Source organism: Stegodyphus dumicola, chromosome 4 (genome assembly GCF_044657685.1).
Source record: "Stegodyphus dumicola isolate Sdum_Otavi_A_Nest chromosome 4, ASM4465768v1".
Classification (NCBI taxonomy): domain Eukaryota; kingdom Metazoa; phylum Arthropoda; class Arachnida; order Araneae; family Eresidae; genus Stegodyphus; species Stegodyphus dumicola.
Window position 1 is genome coordinate 234,193,992 of NC_140771.1, and position 20,813 is coordinate 234,214,804.

The window sequence follows — 20,813 nt, forward strand, 5'->3', positions numbered from 1 at the left end:
TTTTATTTTCGCCTTACTTGGCTTTTATTTTATTATATATATATATATATATATGTACTTTACATTTAATTATAGCCCACCAGCGGCCGAGCGGTAAAGTCGCTGAACACTGGTAGTTCGGTCCGAGGTTCGAATCCCGCGAACGGGCTGGCTGCATGGGTGTTTTCGTGGTTTTCCCCATGTGTAACGTGTATACGAGCCAGTTTCCCTCAGAAAGTCCTCCACGAAGGCATCCCTCCCTTTAGGCAGATAGCCCTAGTGTGCTTTGCCATAATTAAAATACACCACACATTTAATTATAAGGACATATATATATGTACTTTATATTTAATTATAATTTATTTAATATATATATATATATACATATTTACGTTTGGTAGTATTACCGATTGCAATAAAAAGGAATGTGCACATTTAGATGTTATAACGGTCCCATATACAAAATTTCAACGTTCTACAACTAATCGTTTTTGAGTTATGCGAAATGCATACATAGGTACTTACACATCACGAAAAAATCCCTTTCAGGTATCAACTTAGAGTAAATGGGATTACATTTAACAATCCGTTTTTGGAGGGGAAAAAAAAAAAAAGAGTCCTTCATTGTGTTCGTACGTACAGACGTCGCCCAAAAAAATAATTCACATGGATTCCGTAATAGTCAAAAATGGATATTTCCGTTGAAATATGATACCCAAAAGTTTCCTGGATTACAATACTTACTTCCTTTTTATTTCGTACAAGGAAGTAAAGAACCTATATTAACCTACATATTCTTATATAAACAATACCTCAGTACAGTATATAAATATTTCAATTCAATAAAATCTCACCATGATACGCTCAAGAAAAAAAAAAAAAAATCAATAATCATCTAAATTTCCAAATTACAAACATAATATGCACTATAAATCTTAATGTAAAAAGAAATACAAAATAACGCTTCACGCTATCAAAATTGCTCATCTTTTTAAATATCTACTAAATAATATTTCAACTAAAACACATAATGTAAACAAGAGTTTTCCCGATGCCCAAAAGAATTCAAAATTATCAATGAAAAATACGAGCGCATTGTGACGCAACTGTATCATTCGTATTCGAACAGCAACCGCATCATTCGTATTCGCACGATAACTGCATCATTCGTACTCGAATAAACCGCATCGTACGACAGATGCGAGTAACGAAAAGATGCGAGTAACGAAATGGATTTGTGAGTACCGAATCGGTACTTCGAGTCAACCGATGTACCCGTTACTCAGTAACGAATACATGCGGTTTGCTCCAGCTTTAGAGGCTAGTGTGCTTAATGTATTGTCCTTTGAAGTAATACAAAGGTAAGTAAATTTTTGTTAATTGTTTGCTGGAAGTTGTTAATTTTGCTATTCTGTATCAGTTGTATTGTGCGTTTTACTATTAATTTAAGTATGGATAAACTCCTGAATTTACATAGTCGTGAAATACGTTTGTCCAAATAAAATATACTGTATTCAAACCTGACTCGAGAAGTTTTGACGCCTTACACACGCATGAAATGCATGAGCTTCTTTGAGAAATGTACTGCACCGTAAAAAGTAAGTATAGAGACTGTTGCTGCATTATGCATTAGAATGTACATGGAGACCGAAAAATGCCTCATCCAGGTTTTAATATTTTTGACAGACACCAAAAAAAAAAAAAAAAAAGGTTCCTTTTCAGTTTAAGCATTTGAGACTTTTAAAACATGTTTACGTCTTATGTATTTATTGTATAATGAAAGAAGAAAATTTAGGTATTTATTAATAATTTGAGTAATCTTTGTAAATATTCGGCACCCTTTTCAGCTAATCTTTGGAATATGGTAACAGGTAGTTTGGCGACATTTTGGTAAGGCGATAAAGGTTACTCGCTAGGGTTGATCTTTGGATTATGGTAACTTGGCGATTTTTTGGCGAAAATTTGGCAACCAACTCTCCTACAGCAACCCTCTATTTTTTTTCCCCGCCGCCATTTTGCCTTCACGAAGTAAAGACGTTTCTTTTCTTCTTATCTACTGAACACTTCTTCCAACAATCTACTAGCCGAATTACACTTATGCTAGAAATTTTATCAAACAAAACTGCTTAATCATGACAAATATTCACTGCAAAATTGGGAAAAAGTGCACAATACCATACTCCTTACGCGTTTTTCAAAATAACACATACACATAAACCATGTACACGCCGACTTATTTTTACTTAAAAAAACATCCCAGAATTGCACAAAAGTGGCATTGCGCACACTCTTCATTATATCCATGTACACTGCTTTTTTCTCATAAATTAGAAAAATTTCACGAAAATACATGACAATTTTCTCAATCTTTAAACCCAGTAAAAAGAACATATATGAAATTACCTGATCGCGAAAAAGTATTTACCCTTTCCAAATATAAACATTTCCACATATAAAATAAATAAAATATCCAAAAACTTTTACCTCTAAATAATCTATTACATTATACATGTCACCAACGAATTCATACCGCAAGCATTACAAATATTTAGTATCAAATATTTAAATTATTTCCATGCACATTTATTTCAACTTAAACGTATACCAAATTCCTACAAACATAAAATTCACAAAATAAATATCATTTCATTAAAATAGAATTAAATTCAAAAACACTACTTAAAATATAAATGAGCACATACATTAAATTAATAAAAATTACCTTACAATCCTAATTACTTTAAACTAAATCATTGCTAATAACAATTTTCTCAATAATACCAAATTCCTTTCCACCTTACATTTTGAACAATGCATAAAAATAATATCCTCAAATAATTAAAAATACTAACTTACCTAATCTTCTTCAAAATCTTGATTACGTGGTGGATACACTTTTCTAATTCATTCAATAAAATTATTGAAAGATTTTTTCTGCGAATTTTTCCTCCATACTTCCTCCGCTAAATAAAAAGCAAACTTCTCTTTATCACAATGCCTAAATACCCATTTCGAATTCACTTTAGTTAAGGCCATGGAATCAAAAAATTAAACAACACTGTTTCACACAACACAGAATAAAGCTAAATACAAAATTTCCACATTTTTTCCCGATTTCCCCCCTTTTCCGATTAAAGAACCGTAATTCGTCCATTAATATCACATGACATATCCCATGATCTCTCATTTCCCTCACGCAAAATAATGCGTAATCTGAACTGAGTACTGCTCACATTATTACCAAAGTCCCAGGTAGTAACCTTTATCGCCTCCAAAATGTTGCCAAACTACCAGTTACCATATTGTAAAGATCAACCATTTTTTTTTTAAGTGAAAATAGGTCGACGTGTTCATGAATACCATGTATGTGCAATTCTTAAAAACGCGGCAAGCAGTTTGCGATTCTGCACTTTGTCCCAATTTCGCACCTAATCTTTGTCATGATTAAGCACTTTTGTTCCGTAAAAGTTCTAGCATAAGCGTAATTCGGCTAGCAGATTGTTGAAAAAAAATTTTGAGGGGAAAAAAAAAAAAATCCCTTCGTGAAAAAAAAATGGCATCCTAAAACTAGCAGGTTGCTGTAGCAGGGTTGGTCGCCAAAAAATCGCCAAGTTACCATAATCCAAAGATTAACATATTTTATCTTCATTAACACATTTTCCCATAATCTCACATTTTAATTGATCCAATATAATTTGTTTAAACTGGTCATAAATTTCTTGACTTTTGCTTAGTTTGTGCTTTAACGAATCAAATAATTAGAATTTAACTCAACTGCGGGTCTCATGTTTTCCATCCACATCAATCTGCCAACGTACCTTTGCCATTAAATTCAATGAATTTTCAAATTTTTCAGTCAGTTGATTGTTCCTTTCAGGAAAGTTTTGTGTTTCTGACTGAAATTCTTCTATTTCCCAAAATTTTTTCAAATCGCACAAAATGGAAGACCTCCGTGACTAAACACACATTTTCATAATTATCAATGAATTTATTACTTCCTTCCACTCCCGTTAGTAACCAAGCTAAATGAGAATTTATCACAGTAATATTTTTATTTAACTTTAAGGTAACCGGGTTTCGGAGTCTGAAATTCCGGACACTATATACATAATTAAAAAAATTTTTTTTTTTACAATAAGTTTTTTCATTATTGTTATTGTGCTGGAGGTGGTATGTAGGTTAATATATATATCTATCTCTCTCTCTATATATATACAGTACAAAGTCTGTTATCCGGACCTCAAAGCTACAAACTTTACACATAATGAACGGTATAAGCTAGATTAAAATTATCTAAGGCATTTCTGTTAATGTTGCAGATTGCACTGTTCCTTAATCTTCTAATTGGATCTGGCTTATTATTTTTTGCAGACTGTTAGAACAATTTTATAAAGATTAAGCTTGAACTTTCGATTATGTCAAAAAGAGTTTCCAATTCTGGAGCTGCCAAAGGATCTACAAAGCGAAAGCATGTTTCAATGTTCATTAAACAAAAAGTGGAATTGCTGCAAAAAATGGATAAAGGCCTATCCGTCTCAAAAATTATGCGAGAAGTATGGCATTGGAAACTCCACTATATATGACACAAGTAAAAGGAAATTTAAAAATTTTTTTTAGAAGCATCTTAAACAACCAACATTGAAAGAAATGTTTAATAAAGTAAACAAATATTAAGGTTTTTTTTTGTAAATTTTGATACACTTTAGATCATAATTGTTCTTTATTTCATAAATTACGATTTCATATTTTTAATTGTATAATTTCTGCATGCTATCTTACCAGATTTAAATTGATGATCTATAATCCGGAAAAACTCCTAATCCGGAATCGCCGAAGTCCTGAGGAGTCCGGTTTACGGATATATATATATATATATATATATGACAGTATATATATATATATATATATGAGAAGTAGGATTCAGAAGTTCCCAGACTTCTGGAATCTATAACTGAATGAGTCTGTAACGTAAAAAATATTTTGAATTTAATTGCAGAAACACATTAAATTTAACCCAGGAGCGCACTTGCTCTTTTAAGTTACATGGTTCATGTTTTTTGAAGAAAAAACTTACTGTACAGGTAAAAGTGCTACATTTTTGCCAAAATTTTATGATCAAACTTAAAAAATATACAAACTATAAAAATTAAAATTTTAATTTTAATTTCCAAATTTTTTATGAAATAAAATATTTTTAAAGTGTTGGTTTGTGCATTAGTACTGAAGGCGTAATGAGTAAGTTTCCTCAGGCGCAATTTTCGTTAAAGAATCATAAGTCAAAAAATTAACTACGAAATCTTTATTTAATAAAATAGAAGAATTTTGCTTAACGTAAGCATAAAAAGTAATAATCTTCACAGACATTAAAACACTGAATAATCGAAAAGGAGATAACTTACATACAAATATAAGTCATACGTCTTCAAGCATACCTATTTAGCCAGTAAGAAAAAACAGGAACATACTTTGACACCGTACCTGAAAAGAGAAAGTACTAACTGAATTAGACCTTTGGCCGTGATATAAGTAACTAGGGTGAAAATTGAATACACTGCACGTAGCTAAGGTGAAAGTCAAATACAGTCAAAAGTCGTTAATTCGGACACCCATAATCCGGACCTCAAAGTTAAAAACTTTCTGTGCATGTGCCGCGTTGACGCATGCGCATAGGCGTTTACGTGTGCGCATAATGTTGGCAGTGGTGATAAAGGCAAAGCATATTTTGCTTCCCTTAAATAAAGCTAAAACTAATCTAAATAAAATTCATGCTTTATTCCGCAAATAAAATAAAAGAGCTAACACTGTAGCCTTTACATTTAAAATCACTAAGTGAAAGAAAAACTAGCATAATGCTAACTGATAATCACACAAGAGAACAAGCACATTCGCCGATACCGGCGTACATATAAATAATACTCAGCCAACCCGCCGATCTTGACGTCATCGGCCAATCAGCGGCAACCATGTTAGCTTACCGCCGATCGACCTCTGATCAAAATTTGCATGTGGAAAACTAAAGCCAACAAACGGCCCTCTTTTCCTCATGCAAAGGCAATAACAAAACTTACACAGAAGTTCATAGTTCAGTTCTACGAAAACACTTATTGTCTTTAAACACTGAAAACATCTAAACAAAACTTTCTTAAATTAACAGCAGTTGCTGCTTTTGTAAGTAAGTCGGCTGTATTTAGTTTACTGGTGATAAATTCAAGGTCAAACACTCCGTCATTTACTAGTCTTCTAACAAAGTGATATTTTATGTCTATATGCTTAGTTCGGGGATTTTCTATTGGCGATCTAGAAAAATCAATGGCAGACTTGTTATCACAAAATAGTTTACACTCTCTTAAATTAAACTTTAAAATTTCATCTTGTAAGACATTTTTCGTCCACATTAATTCCTTCGCTGCTTCAGATAAGGCGATATACTCCGCTTCCATGGTTGATAAACTTACACATTTTTGTTTAACAGTTTTCCAGATTACCTGTACTTCATCTAAATATAAGTCTTCCCATGGACTCGCGGTCATCTCTATTACTTGCATAATCAGCATCTGAATAACAATATAAATTTAGATGTTTAATCTTTGATAAGTTTAACTTATATAATTTAGTACTATTGAGATAACCAAGCAATTTCAACAATGCTTCCCAATGCCTAATTCCAGGATTCTCCTGAAATTGTGATAAGATATTCACTGCATATGTAATATCAGGTCTTGTCCTGTTAGCTACAAAAACTAAACATCCTAACAGATTTTTAAAAGGTAATGTATGCATTTCCGCAATTTCTGCACTTGTAGATGGACAATCTAATTTTGTAAGAATAGTACCTTTAGGTATGGGAAGTGAAGTTATTGGTATCTGGAAATGTTTAAATTTTTCAAAAATTTCTTCGATATATTTTTGCTGATGTATAAAAACCCCATTCTCATTCTCTAAGAATTCAATTCCAAGTAACGTTTTAGTTTTGCCTAATATTTTAAGATCAAAAAACTTACTTAGCTGTGAAATTACTTTATCTATACTATATTGATCTTTACTAAAAATCACAATATCATCTACATATAACAAGAGAATTACATTTGAACCCTTATAAACACAATTACACCATTGTATTTTCTTAAAATGTAGATTTTCTAAAGTACTTTCAAATTCACAAAACCATTCACGGCCGCTTTGATGTAGACCGTAAATGGCCTTGTGTAATAAACACACTTTATTTTCCTCTTCGATAAATCCCTCTGGTTGAGTCATATGTATTTTCTCATTTAGGTTTGCATATAAATATGCGTTCTTTACATCTAACTGACAATTAGTCCATCCATATAAACGTACCAGGATAGTGAAAAATATTCTTATGATTGAAAAATTTACTGCATGCCATTTGCTGCGTTCAGTTTTTCAACGTCATCAAAATTTTCACCTCTTTTCTGCCTAAATCCCTGTGCTATTAAATGTGCTTTGTATCTAACCACTTGATTCTTTTCATTTCTTTTTAGAGTATAGACCCATTTGTTTCCTATCATAGTTTTATTTTCTGGCTTTTCGACTAATTCCCAAACTTTTCTTTTCTTCATTGTGTCAATTTCTTCTTTCATTGCCTTATCCCATTCTTCGGCATTTACTGAATTTCGTGCTTCTGTAAAATTTTGTGGGATAATTATTTCTACGGAATTTGCCTCTTCAGACACGGAGATCTTCTGTTCTACAAAATTAACTTTCCCCAAGTATTCGTTTTTTCCACTAAAATCGAACTTATCTTTTTCAAATTTAATATTTCTTGCCTCACAATACTTTTCAATATCATTATAGGATCTAAAACGGGTGTTTGTTCCCTCTACATAATAATATATGCCTGTACGTGTTCCATCTGGCCTTTTAACTGCTTTTCTTTGCCAGTTTAAGTCTGATACTTCTTTCGGAGTAGATTTGTCATCTGACAACTTTATTTCTTCTCTAGAAATTTCCTGTTCTTCATCTGATTCTGCTAATAGCTCAGATTCTTCTAGTCTTTTAAATTTAGGTTTTGATTTCTGTTCCAGGATGCCATTTGCTGCGTTCAGTTTTTCAACGAACTTCACATTACAGGTTTCTATTAATCTGCGTTCTTCTGGCAGCCATATCCTATAACTCCTAGTTTCCTTCGCATATCCTTCCATGATTCCTTCTTTGCACCTCATTTGTAATTTATTTCTAATCTGTTTTGGCACGTCAACATAGGCTTTACAACCAAATATTTTAAAATAAACAACACTGGGTTTTCTATTTAGGAACATTTCGTAACGGGTTCGGTTGCTGTTATGACATACTCTGTTCCACGTATGTACGAAACAGCCAAGAGCTTCTGCCCACCATTCTTTTCCCATTTTACCATCATTAAGCATAGCTTTAACTGCGTCTAATGCCGTTCGGTTAAAACATTCACACAAACCGTTCTCTTCTGGGGTGTACGCATTTGTGCATTCAACACTAATTCCATTTTTGGCTATGTAACCTTCGAATTGCCTGTTACAGAATTCCCCACCGTTATCGGTGCGTATACTTATTAATTTTCTATTCGTCAGTCTTTCCATTTGCCTATGATAATTCTTAAAGTTGTAGAACGATTCATTTTTATTTTTCATACAATACGCTGTTACTAATCTACTGTAGTCATCTACAATAGCAAGAAAATATTTACTCCCACCCTTAGATGGAACTGGTAGTGGGCCACAAACGTCTAAATAAACCAACTGCAATGGTTTATCCGATCTTTTCGGAATAGTTTTAAAAGTTATTCTACTAGATTTAGCAATAATACACGATTCACACCTCTCTATTGGTTTTTCAATTTCTGGTAACCCTTTCACGCTTTGATTCTTACTAATTTTCTTAATATAATCAAAATTTACGTGGCTAAATCTCTTATGCCATAGCATTGCATCGTCTACTTTATTTAACTTTCCAATTTCTGTACCGTAACCAGCTTCCCTTTTACCTGTTGCATATCTAAATGGTTTTATGTGATAAAGTCCATCATATCGTTTAGCGTAGCATAATCTATCCCAATTATTAAAGTATATCCACATCTTCCCTTTTGAAATCACAAAATGAGCACCTGCCTTTTCTAACCTTGCTCCCGACAGTAAATTTCTCCTTAGATTTGGATTATATAACACATTATCTAACTCGATCCAATTTATTTGATTGCCTACTTTTACTGCAAATTTGATGGTACCCTTTCCTAGTACTTTACTTTCACAATTTCTTACAGCTAAAGACATACGTATATCGTTTATTTCTTCAAAATTTGTCATTAAATTTCTGTTATTACAGAAATGAGTTGTAGCTGCAGTATCTATGACCTAATTAAATTTACCTGCGTTACCTCCTTTATCTGTAGTTGTTACATAATTTTCTACTAACATTAATTCTCTATCTTTAAACTGTCCATTTTTATCGTCTATTTTAAACTTCTGATTTTTACTTACATTTTCTTTACATTGAGCGATTAAGTGCCCAAATTTATGACCTCTGAAACAAGGTCCTATTCTCATATTCCCTATCTTTTTCTTAGATTTAGTTTTATTTTCAACTTTATCTTTCCCCGCGTTTAAACTACCGTAATTTCGCGCGTATAGTCCGCAGACTATCCGTGTTTAAAATGCGAATTTTTGAAGCTGCGGACTACCCACCAGTGCGGATAATACGCTGGTTGTTCACGGTTAAAATCGTTGAAATTTAAAAAACACGCTGTCGTGAACTGCCGATGATCAAATATAAAAAAAGCGTGAGATTCCAAGAAAACATTCGTATGTATCATATCGATAGTAAACCATAGAGCATAGTGCAGAACGAATGAGTAGAGTAGCAAGTAGAGCTCCTAAAATCCAGGCTGGCGCATCAAGCGATGCCGAGATATGAGCTAAAGAAAGTCTTGTATGAGCACTCACTTAGCGCAACCAGAGTGTTGTATCCCAGTATCCTTTGCACTGCTTTAGCGCAACTGCCGAGAGGGGAAAAAGTAATTGATGCGTCAACTTGGTTTTTAGGAGCCATAGTAGCAAGTACCTGGAGCACAAAAAAAAAAAAAAAAAAAAAAAAAAAACTGAAATGTTTCAGATTTTAAATTACGTCCAAAGGGGCGTTTTTTAACATTTTGTGTGTTACCTTTCTTTATTAAATATCATGTTCCTCGTACTTAAACCATAAGATCCAGTGCAACAGCAATATCGCAAAATAGTTTTAAAACGAGCATATCTTTAGAATTTCTGATACAGAGACTCACGCGCTGGAGATAAAAATGTTTTTTCTGCACAACGTTGCCATTGCTCACTTTGAAATCCTTGAGTTTGTTAATCAAAAATTCGTCAAAGTTTTAAAAAATAGGAAATCGATCATAAAACAAATTTCAAATTTGGTCTTCCACATGCTCATATTCGTTGGAGGATTACGTTATTCAAAATTCGATGACTCTGTGTACAGTTGTTTTATCACAATACGAGAAATATACATACATTTATGCAGATTTTTCATTATTTAATTTCTTCAAATATAATGCAGGACTCTAACATTTTGTGGCAACAGTTTGAAAAGTGAACCGACATTTATGAGTCCGACGCAAAATGCCAAAACGAAACTAATAGTCCTTCGGGATTCAAATCCCTTTGGACTAAAAAAAAAGCGTGATTCGTTTACTTATAGCGTGGTTTGGCAACACCGAGTGAGTGGGGTCGAAGGTCACATTTCATTACCACTTATCACGAGTATAGCAGGTTGCACAGTATTTTGTTTTCGTATTTTGTCTTTCAATCTTTGATAAGGTTGATGAAACATCGCCGGAGTTTTACTGCTGAGTTAAACTCAAGGTAGTTGACAAAGATGGAAATAGAGAAGCGGGCCGTTATTGGTTTAATCCTAGTATTCGGTGCACACGGGATTTGGCTACTTTTGGCGACTTTATGATGAGCAGTGAAAACGGGACATATACGATGAGTAGTTAACGGGTCATTCAAAGAAAATATATAGTTAAACATAGTATATAGTATATATATTATGTGTGTATATACATATACTATGTGTGTATACTATATATATAGACGACTCAGGCGAACGCACTTCGCAATAAACGGGCCCCCGCGCGGTTGCGCTATCCCAGAATAACATGTGATGGCGATTTTTGAGCTTCTGATTTACCATAGCATAGGTAGTTCCTAAAAGGGAGAACAGTGTATGATAAAAGAAACAAGAGTAGCGTGGGTAGGGACAAATAACATGCCCAGACAAAATTGCATAGCTGAAAATGTTTTCTGGTATAAGTCGCGGAGGAAAAGTTATCCGCCAGCCAGTAGCCGCGGTGCTCCGGTAAGGACGAATAGAGAACGAGGTGGGCAGAGCATGGGAGAGTTCTCAGGTGGTCACCCACCCAAGTCTTGTCCCTGCTGCCTGCTGCTTAACTTATCGGCGCTACCGCCGCAATAAGGCTTCATGATCCTGGAGAAATAAAGAGTTGTACGGTGAAAAATTAGTCGCTTGCTAGTTGAAAGATGTTCATCAGAATTAGTAGTTTTTTGGGGTTGCTGGGGGCTGCTTGAAGGTGTTGATGATTTTCTTTGAAAGCTGCAACAAACTTTCTAATGCAGTCGTTACTGAAAATTTCTTGTATCTGTTTGAAAATGTTCATAAGGTCCAATATAGATTTAAAATCACTTTCTTTCTCAGGGTAACCGATGTTTTGAATCTGTTGAGGCTGGGTATCATCAGTTTCTTTAGGAGTTAGAGGCACAGGGGGAGTTTGTGATTTAGCCGCGTCAGCATAACTCACACCTGGTCTTGTATGTGAAGGATGGGGTTTTTTCGTAAATTTCCGAAAATACTAAGGATAGGAACTAATGTGGTTTTTTGAGCAGTTGCTGCAGGTAGGTTCGTCAGTCTTTTTACGATCACACTCCGCAGAGATGTTTTTAGCACATTTCACACACTTGGGGGGGGGGGGGAGTTTGCAGGTATCAGATGAATGTCCAATTTTTTGGCAGTTGTAGCATTGATACACAGAGAATCTTGGCTTATACTTCTTGATCTGCACGGCAAATCAAAGGAGTTGCTGGATATCATAAACTTCATCAATATTCAGAGTATGACGCAGTTGAACTTGGAAAATAGGCAGGGGGGCTTTCGTACGAAAATTTCTGAGCCGTGCAATTTTATACACTTGAAAGTTCAAATCCGTCAGAGCTTGCTTAATTTTATCAGCATCAGTATTAACAGGCAGTCCTTTTATCACAATTTTTCTGGGTCTGCCATTTTTGTGTTTCACCAGGAAAAATTCAATAGAACGTTGATTTAAAAATTTTGCAATGTGGTTGTAATCTTGCAAAGTTTCAGGAATAACACGGAGACAGTCGTGATGGAATTTGCCTATGAATTTGGCTTCGGTATTTTCACTGATGTCTGTGAGAATTTGGTGGTGCTCATCCGTAGTATTTATCATAACGTGAGGGACGTTGCTCAGGCTATAAGTGATAATAGGGTTTTCAGTATTGTCAGCAGCGTTCATATCCATGCTTTCTTCACTTGCTAAGGCATGAAATTGGTTGCTTAACTCCGGCTGCGGGACAGGTTCAGGGCTCTTGAGACGTGCGAACTTCTTCGGTGTAGTGAACTTGTTTTCCTTGGCAGCGTCCGTAGACTCGCAGGGTTCTTGAATGCTAGGGAGGGTGAGAACAGGGAACGGTGTTTTACGTTTTCTAAAAAGACACGCTTCTGGGTGGTCTATATTTGAAAGAAAAGTTTCACATTTTCCTTGGATTGAGGTAACATCATCCTTGAATTTGTTGCGAATATTAATAGTTTCCGCAAGGCCGAGTTCCACGAGTTTCAAGTGGCGTGGATTGAGTGACTTGATCAGGGGAATTGCAGCGTTCAGATGGTCACGTGCTTCTTCAATAAGCGGAATAGCTTGGACGGCAGCTTCATAGTCCATTGTATCTCGGATGTTGAAAGTACGGCAGAGTGGGAGCAGTAACTCGCTTCCATATTGAGTACCATTTGAGAGTGTAAGGCTGGGAGGGAAAGTGACTATTCCATTTTCGGAAATTTGCAGTCTGGATTCTGGTCGTTTCACCTCTTCCAGGAAGAAGCGAATAACTTGCTTCACCACATGATCGCTATGAGGGTTAGTCATCAGGTTGTGCACGAGATCTGATAGTTCAGCTTGTATCCGTGATGTTTCGACGTCCTTGGCAGCTTCTTGATACGTTTGCCGTAGGTGAGTAATAGTTTTAACTGTTCCACCAGGAACAGGTACATCAGAAATTCCGTTGGCTTCAGCAGTTTGGATGATTTGCTTAAGCTCATCCAATTTACAACTACGGGTATGGTAGACCGCACGAAAATAGGAAATATCGCGCTCTCTCATCAAGAGTAAATTGTAGGGATTCCTCCGCGCAGGAGGTAAAGTTTCTTCCGACATCTTTCTCAACGTCATGCACAAGTTTCTTCCGACATCTTTCTCAACTATATATATAGACGTTCTTTGGATCATTTTTGGTGTTGGCGATAATTTTCAAAGTCGCGCCAAGGCTGCATTGTATACTAGGATTTTAGCCCGTTATTTTGAAGTGGACGAGAAAGCAGTGAGAAATTGGCGCAAACAAAAGGATGTGTTTAAAAAGCATGGGAATATTGCCGTATTAAAAAAACGTAATTTCGGACGTATAGTCCGCGGACTATCTGACGATTTTTTTAAATTTTTTTTATATAAAATCGTGTTTGCGGACTATACGATGGTGCGGACTATACGTGCGAAATTATGGTAATAGTATTAAACACGCTTACCTTGCTGTCTTCTAAATCGGCAATTACCTGGCGAAGTTGGCTTTCTTCCCTTACCAATTCTTCAGCAATTCTTTCCAGCGTAAAATCTTTGTCTTTCCACCTATAGATCAAATGTATAATGCTGGAGTATTCCTGGGATAATCTCCTCATTGCCTGGAATCCTTTAAAAAGATCTGCCAAGTTGTGACCAGCTTCAGCCAACTTCTTTGCAGCCATTCTTATCCTGGCAATGAATAATCCTATTTCTTCATTTGGTGTATATCTAATACTAAAAAATTCATCCAGTAACTGAATTATCCTTGCTCTTGTTTTGGGTTCGAATTGCTTCTGTAGAACTTCCCACGCTTCTTTACCACTTGAACATTCTTGTATCAGTGGCCTGAACTCGGCTTTAATTCCGTAATATAATGTAGTGAAGGCTCTGTTCTCTCTCAGTGTGAACTTCTGCTTTTCACACCTTGTTGCATTTTTATCTAATTCTTCTTCTTTGTCTTCTATGAAGCTCCAACAATTTCTATCCAGTAACAGCATTTTCATGTCGACTTTCCATCGATCCCAGTTATCATGGTTTAATGGCTCAAAACCTTCAGGTAGTAATGACATCTTCAATTAAGTGCGAGCACAACGACTTGAACAAACTTCTAAGACAGGTCAGCTTCATTTCGTGGAAAACGGCCCACTTCACCTACATTCCTTCAATGCTGAGTTGAACTGGATGACCGATTAGCTGTTGGCGCTGGGCCCATAACCCTGTTGGCAGTGGTGATAAAGCAAAGCATATTTTGCTTCCCCTTAAATAAAGCTAAAACTAATCTAAATAAAATTCATGCTTTATTCCGCAAATAAAATAAAAGAGCTAACACTGTAGCCTTTACATTTAAAATCATTAAGTGAAAGAAAAACTAGCATAATGCTAACTGATAATCACACAAGAGAACAAGCACATTCGCCGATACCGGCGTACATATAAATAATACTCGGCCAACCCGCCGATCTTGACGTCATCGGCCAATCAGCGGCAACCACGTTAGCTTACCGTCGATTGACTTCCGATTAAAATTTGCATGTGGAAAACTAAAGCCAACACGTAAGACATTTACGACTGCGCATACGTGTGTGCGCAAGCGCAGAATACGTTTTCGCGTGCGCGTTTAATGTATAACGGACGGTATAAGCTAAAATTATCTAATTATCTATTTCAGTTAATGTTGATGATTGCGTTATTCCTTAATCTTCGAATTGGATCCGGCTTATTATTTTTTACAGACTGTAAGAGCAATTTTATAAAAGTAAGCTTGAACTTTCGATTATGTCAAATAGAATTTCCGATGCTGGAGCTTCCAAAGGATCTATAAAACGAAAGTATGTTTCGATGTCCATCAAAGAAAAAGTGGAATTGCTGCAAAAAATGGATAAAGGCATATTCTTTGTTTATCTAACTGTTCCGAAATCTGTTTATCAATTTCACGCTGCTGTGCAGGGGGGGGGGGTCGTCGAGGCGCGCAATGAACTGGACGTTGATCTGTCAGCATTATCCTTATCTTCAGGGCAGATGTTTTTATTTTATTCGGCTTATAATTCCTTGCTAAATGTAGTATTTCATCTCGATGTGCTCCGTCTTTGATATGATTTAAATCAAATTCCTCGTCATTATAAATATCACGAATACAAATCAAATAGTTTTCTGGTTGCAATTTTCTAATTCAGCTATGCGTGATGTATGCTTTACGCACGCGCGCGTTGAAAGAAATGTTTAATAAAGTAAACAAATGAATATTAAGTTTTTTTTTTTTTTTTTTAAATTTTGATACCCTTTAGATCATAATTGCTCATTATTTTATAAATTACGGTTTCATATTTTTAATGTCATAATTTCTGCATGCCTACTTACCAGATTAAAACTGATGATCTATAATCCGGAATCGAAGTCCCGACGAGTCCGGATTAAAGACTTTTGACTGTATACTGCATTGCACGCGAAGTTTACTTTTTCTCACCAATATATATCTTGGTGCACGTTCGTTTTGTATGCCTTTTGAGTTTATGCAAAATACCTAAATTTATGCTAACATTGCCCCTGTTTTGCTAATGAAACTCATACCAATTGCAATTCATTCCTGCAAAACTGAAATTTATCTTTAGGAATTTGTTTAGTCATAATATCAGCAACCATTTGCTCTGTTGAAAGATAAGCAAGTTTTACTATTCCTTTGTTATTCAAGTCACGTATATGATGAACTTTTGTATCAATATGTTTTGTGTGCGAATTGAATTTTTCAGATTCTACAAGTCTTATAGTAGACTGATTATCTTCAAATACCTTTATCGGTAGAGTTTGGGGTAGATTGAAATCTTCTGTTAATTTTAATAGCCATAATAGTTCTTGCGTAGCTTGCAATAGTGCAATATATTCAGCTTCTGCTGAGGATAAAGAAACACAAGTTTGTTTTCTTGAAAACCATGAAATACAGTTTTTTCCTAATAAAATAACACTTCCTGATGTAGATTTTCTATCTTCAATATCTTGTCCCCAATCAGCATCTGAATAAACTGTAATATTAGGTTCTTCACTCAACGAAATTTGTAAGGATAGATTCTTTGTCGTGTTTAAGTATCTAATGATTCTTTTAAGAGCATTCCAGTCCTTTTAACGGGGATTATTACACTTTCTGCTGAGTATGTTAGTTGAAGCTGTGATATCTGGTCTTGTGATAGACGATGTATACAAAATACTTCTAATAGCTTGGCGAAATTTATCATTTGAAGTTAGGAGATTTTCTTCCTTGTTTAGGTTATAATAGTTTGTTTCCATTGGTGTGCTAGCGGGTTTCGCTTCTTCAAGTTGAAATTGCTTGACAAGTTGATTTATTTTATTTTTCTGTGATAAGAGATAACTTCCATCTTCCTTGTGATTTATTTCCATGCCTAAGAAATATTTAACTTCACCGAGATGCATTATTTGGTAACGTTTCTTTAAATCATTAATTGTTTGAAGAATTAGTCCTTCTGTCGAACTTATTAGGATGTCATCAACATACACTATGAAATTAATTCTTTTATCACGAACCACTTTTGTGAAAAGACACGGATCTGCTTTGCTTTGACTGAACCCAAGATTCTTCAGTGTAGTTTCAATTTCTGCATTCCAGCACCTAGCTGCTTGTTTGAGACCATAAATCGACTTCTGAAATTTACAAACTTTGTCTTTCTTCCGGAACCACGAATCCTTCTGGATGTTCAATATATATTTCTTCATTTAAGTTGCCATACAAAAAAATTGTTTTAACATCTAGTTGATGTACCTTGGCATTATTATACGCTGCCCATGCTAAGAAAACTCTTATTGTAGTGTGTTTCACTACTGGTGAAAACGTTTCATCATAATCACTACCGTATTTTTGAGTAAATCCTTTGGCTACTAAGCGTGCTTTGTATTTTATATTTTTACCAGTTTCATCATATTTTGTCTTAAACACCCATTTACTGCCTACTGCATGTTTCCCTGGTGGTAATTCTGTAAGTGTAAAGGTTTCATTTTCTTTTAGAGAATGTATTTCTTCTTGCATAGCCTTGATTCAAGCTTCTTGTTCACGTTTTGGTAAGTTTAGAATTTCTTCAAAGCTTTCTGGATCTTTAATTTTAAGTAAGATTGATTCTTCGTCTTCTGCTTTATAAAAGAATCTTTCTGGTGGGACCCGTTTGGTTGATCTGCTTGAAACCCTTCTTTCTACATTTTCTTCACATTTAATTAACTCTTCAGAACTTTCTGAATCTTCTGTAAAATCATTGCCAAGAGATGCTTCTTCATCTTCTTGCGAGTTATTGAAGTGAATTAATTCTAACTCTTCAGCATTATTTTCTGCATGTTTGTCAGATAAAGATGCGTCTTCTGAAAATTTAACAGTTCTACTTACTATTATTTTCCTTCCACCTACATAAATCCTGTATCAATAATTTTCAATACTTTCGTTACAGTATTCTGTACCGTTGTCGGATCTGAGAACCTTTATTTTCTGTCTAAATTTATTTGTTGTCGATGCAACATACTGTAAGTTTGTCGAATACTTCATCTTTTGAAGTAATAAAATAAATTTGAGTATAACGCAAATAGTCATCAATGAAAGTTACGAAATATCTTTTCCCTCTTAAGCTGTTGACTTCAATTGGCCCACACACATCTGTGTGCACTAAATCCAGTAGATTTTTAGATCTAAAACCAGTTTTGGGATAAGATTTTTCAGTTAGTTTCGCTTTTACACAAGTAGAACATTCCACGCTATGAGTGCATTTGCCAAGTTTAATGCCATCTGCCAAATCATTTTTCTTAAGTGTTTTTATGGCATCTATATTTCTGTGGCCTAATCTTTGATGTCATTTTAGTATACAGTTCGTATTAGAACATGAAACATCATTAGCTAAGTATGCTTTCTCGTCAGTTGAGTTTACGGTCAATTTATATTAACCTTGCTGAGCGTTGCCGTCCGCTACGAGTATATTGTTACGCTTTATGTAACACTTATTACTGTCAAATGTAACAATGCAACCTTTATTCGTAACAGATTGAATGGAAAGTAAATTACTATCTAAACCTGGTACATACAATACATTTTCTAATTTTATTTGTGTAACCTGACCTTTTAAGTTTTGAACTTTAAAATAGCCTTCACCAATACCATAAGAATTTAATTTAGCACCATTAGCTACAGTTACTATTTGTTTATTAGAGTCATTTAATTGAGAGAAAAAATTCTCATCACTCATCATATGAGTTGAGGCTCCTGAGTCGATAACCCATTCTTGCGTTTGCGTATTTTCATGTTTATTTTCCACTTTTAGAACTTGATTAAACTGAATCTGCGAATTTTCAGTTTCAGTACTTTTAAGATACTTATTTTCTTTAAGTTTTGTTATGTTTTTTACACTTTGCGTATTTGCTGTTTGGCATGCATTACTTTTATAATTTGGAGAATAATTTCTTACTTTACTGTTATTTACATCTGTTTTCGGGGAAGTTCTAGCGTTGTGTTTTAAATGAAAACAGTCATTTATCGTATGGTTATTTCTCTTATAATAAGTACAATATCGTGTAACATACTTTGATTTATTTTCGCTTTTACTTTTTAAAGCAACTGAATCATATTTTTTTAACTTTCTTAGTTTCCACACGTCTACAATACTCATCTATTAGTTTGTTTTTAACATATTCTAGTGACAATTCAGCTTTCGATTTACTTTCCATTGCAGTTATTAAGGAGTTGTATGAATTTGGTAAAGAACATAGTAATATTGCTATTAAGTTATTTTCTTTAATTTCTTCACTTATACTACGCAGCTTTTCAGCCAATTCTAATACTCCTTTGATGTGTTCCTGCATTTTAGAACTTTCATTATATCTAATGGAATATATGAGGGCTATTTTTTTCAACCTCCGATTGGCTATAAAGAAAAGACGGGTGAATATACAAAAAAGATTTTATTACCGAAAGTAATGTACAATACAGGCTGTTTCTCTACAAAATCATCTTGACGATTGAGCAATTTGTCATATCTGTGAACAAGCCTTGCAATACCCTCTTCATAAAATGTCCCCGCCAATAGCCCGAGTAGCTAATCCAGCAACTCAAAAGTGGGGAGGATGTTGGGAATGGCATTACTATGGCAACGAATCAAAGGCCAGATAGAGACTAACATCATGGGATGCCAGAGAAAAACAAACAGTTGCAGTTTAGATAGCTAAGAACGATGTTTGCGTGAAATAGATATTTCTTGTTCATTTGTACAAATGTGTAAATAAACTTTTTTTCTTAAGTTTAAAAGATTTGAAGTGCTCCATTTATGATAAGATAGCTGTTAATTCATCGAGTAGATGACTTATGAATCCTTTCTGAGCTAATCATTGTTCGAACGTAACGCCTTACCTAATATAAAATTATCCTTCAAAGTCCCCTCTTTAATCTGTGTTTTATCACTAGTCCAAAACTGTTCATATAATGCTAAATACTCGCTCAGTTGCAGCATTGGTGCCAGAAAGACAGAAGAAAAACTGACAATTTTAAAGTATTTGAACAAGGAATCTGTTCTGAACTGGGCACATTATATTTTTTGACCATTCCAAATTTTTTTCTCCTGTGATGTATTGTTTAAGGTAAACATATTCCTCTTATATATCAATTTCCAATAATTTATGATTTGATATAATTTTATTGATGAACAAAAAGACTGTTTCAACATTACTTCAAGAAGAGATTTCACTTAATATGACCCAGGTGTACGTTTCCATTTAATGAAATACTTTTTTGTCCATTTCTGCAAATAAGTAACAGCATTCTGATAAAATGAAACAATAGTTTCTCGAAATTCAATAACTTCATATTATGACACGTTCCCATTCTCTTCAAGTTTTTCTAGAGATTTTTGACATTTATTGGAATAAAATAATCCTTTATTTAGCTCAGTACTGATGCTTTCAGAGCTCCAGTCAAAGCAATTATATCAAATGCGGATGCAGTTTGATTTTCAGTTGCTGTAATTTTATGAAATATTGAAAGCCTGAGTTTTAATAAAATGTAGCCAAGCTTCTGCCACTGTATTTTCAAAGAATTTTAAAATAAGCATGTGGCACTTTCCTTGAGATTGAAAATAAACCTTCAGTGGTAAAAACATTTGGAGTACCCTATCAATGGCGGGAAGTAATGCTAACCATCTTGTTTGTAAATGTCCTGTTATCATTGAAAATTTGGTTTTTATGAAGTTACAGAAATTTCTCAATGTTTCTACTCTAGAAGTCTAAGATTTAAAGTGAGAAATAATCATTTCTATATCAAATGGCAAAACATCAGGTGATTTTCTTATTCATTATTGTTGTATGGATAATATCTGTTGCACATCCGACTCCAGTCAAACCATAGTTAAGGTTTCATTTCAGTTTAACAGAAACATTATTTTTTCCACCTCTATCAGCTCCTCCAAAGTTAGAATTTATATTATTGGTCTAAAGATCAATAACTTTTTCTTTT

General features: G+C 34.4%; 1 protein-coding gene across 5 annotated transcripts in view; it reads left to right on the plus strand.

Annotated features, from left to right (window-relative positions):
• The first annotated feature begins 1,036 nt into the window (after positions 1–1,036).
• Positions 1,037–20,813, plus strand: part of LOC118184157 (uncharacterized) — a 180,001-nt gene continuing 160,224 nt past the window's right edge. For 2 of the 5 annotated variants that reach the window (XM_085816080.1, XM_085816081.1), the window contains exon 1: positions 1,037–1,340. In XM_085816080.1, coding sequence (XP_085672206.1) covers positions 1,195–1,340 — 146 coding nt within the window. In that variant the 5' untranslated portion in view covers positions 1,037–1,194. Of the gene's footprint in view, positions 1,341–1,424; positions 1,578–20,813 lie in introns of those variants that run through there. The other 3 variants (XM_085816082.1, XM_085816083.1, XM_085816084.1) reach the window with 2 other exon arrangements.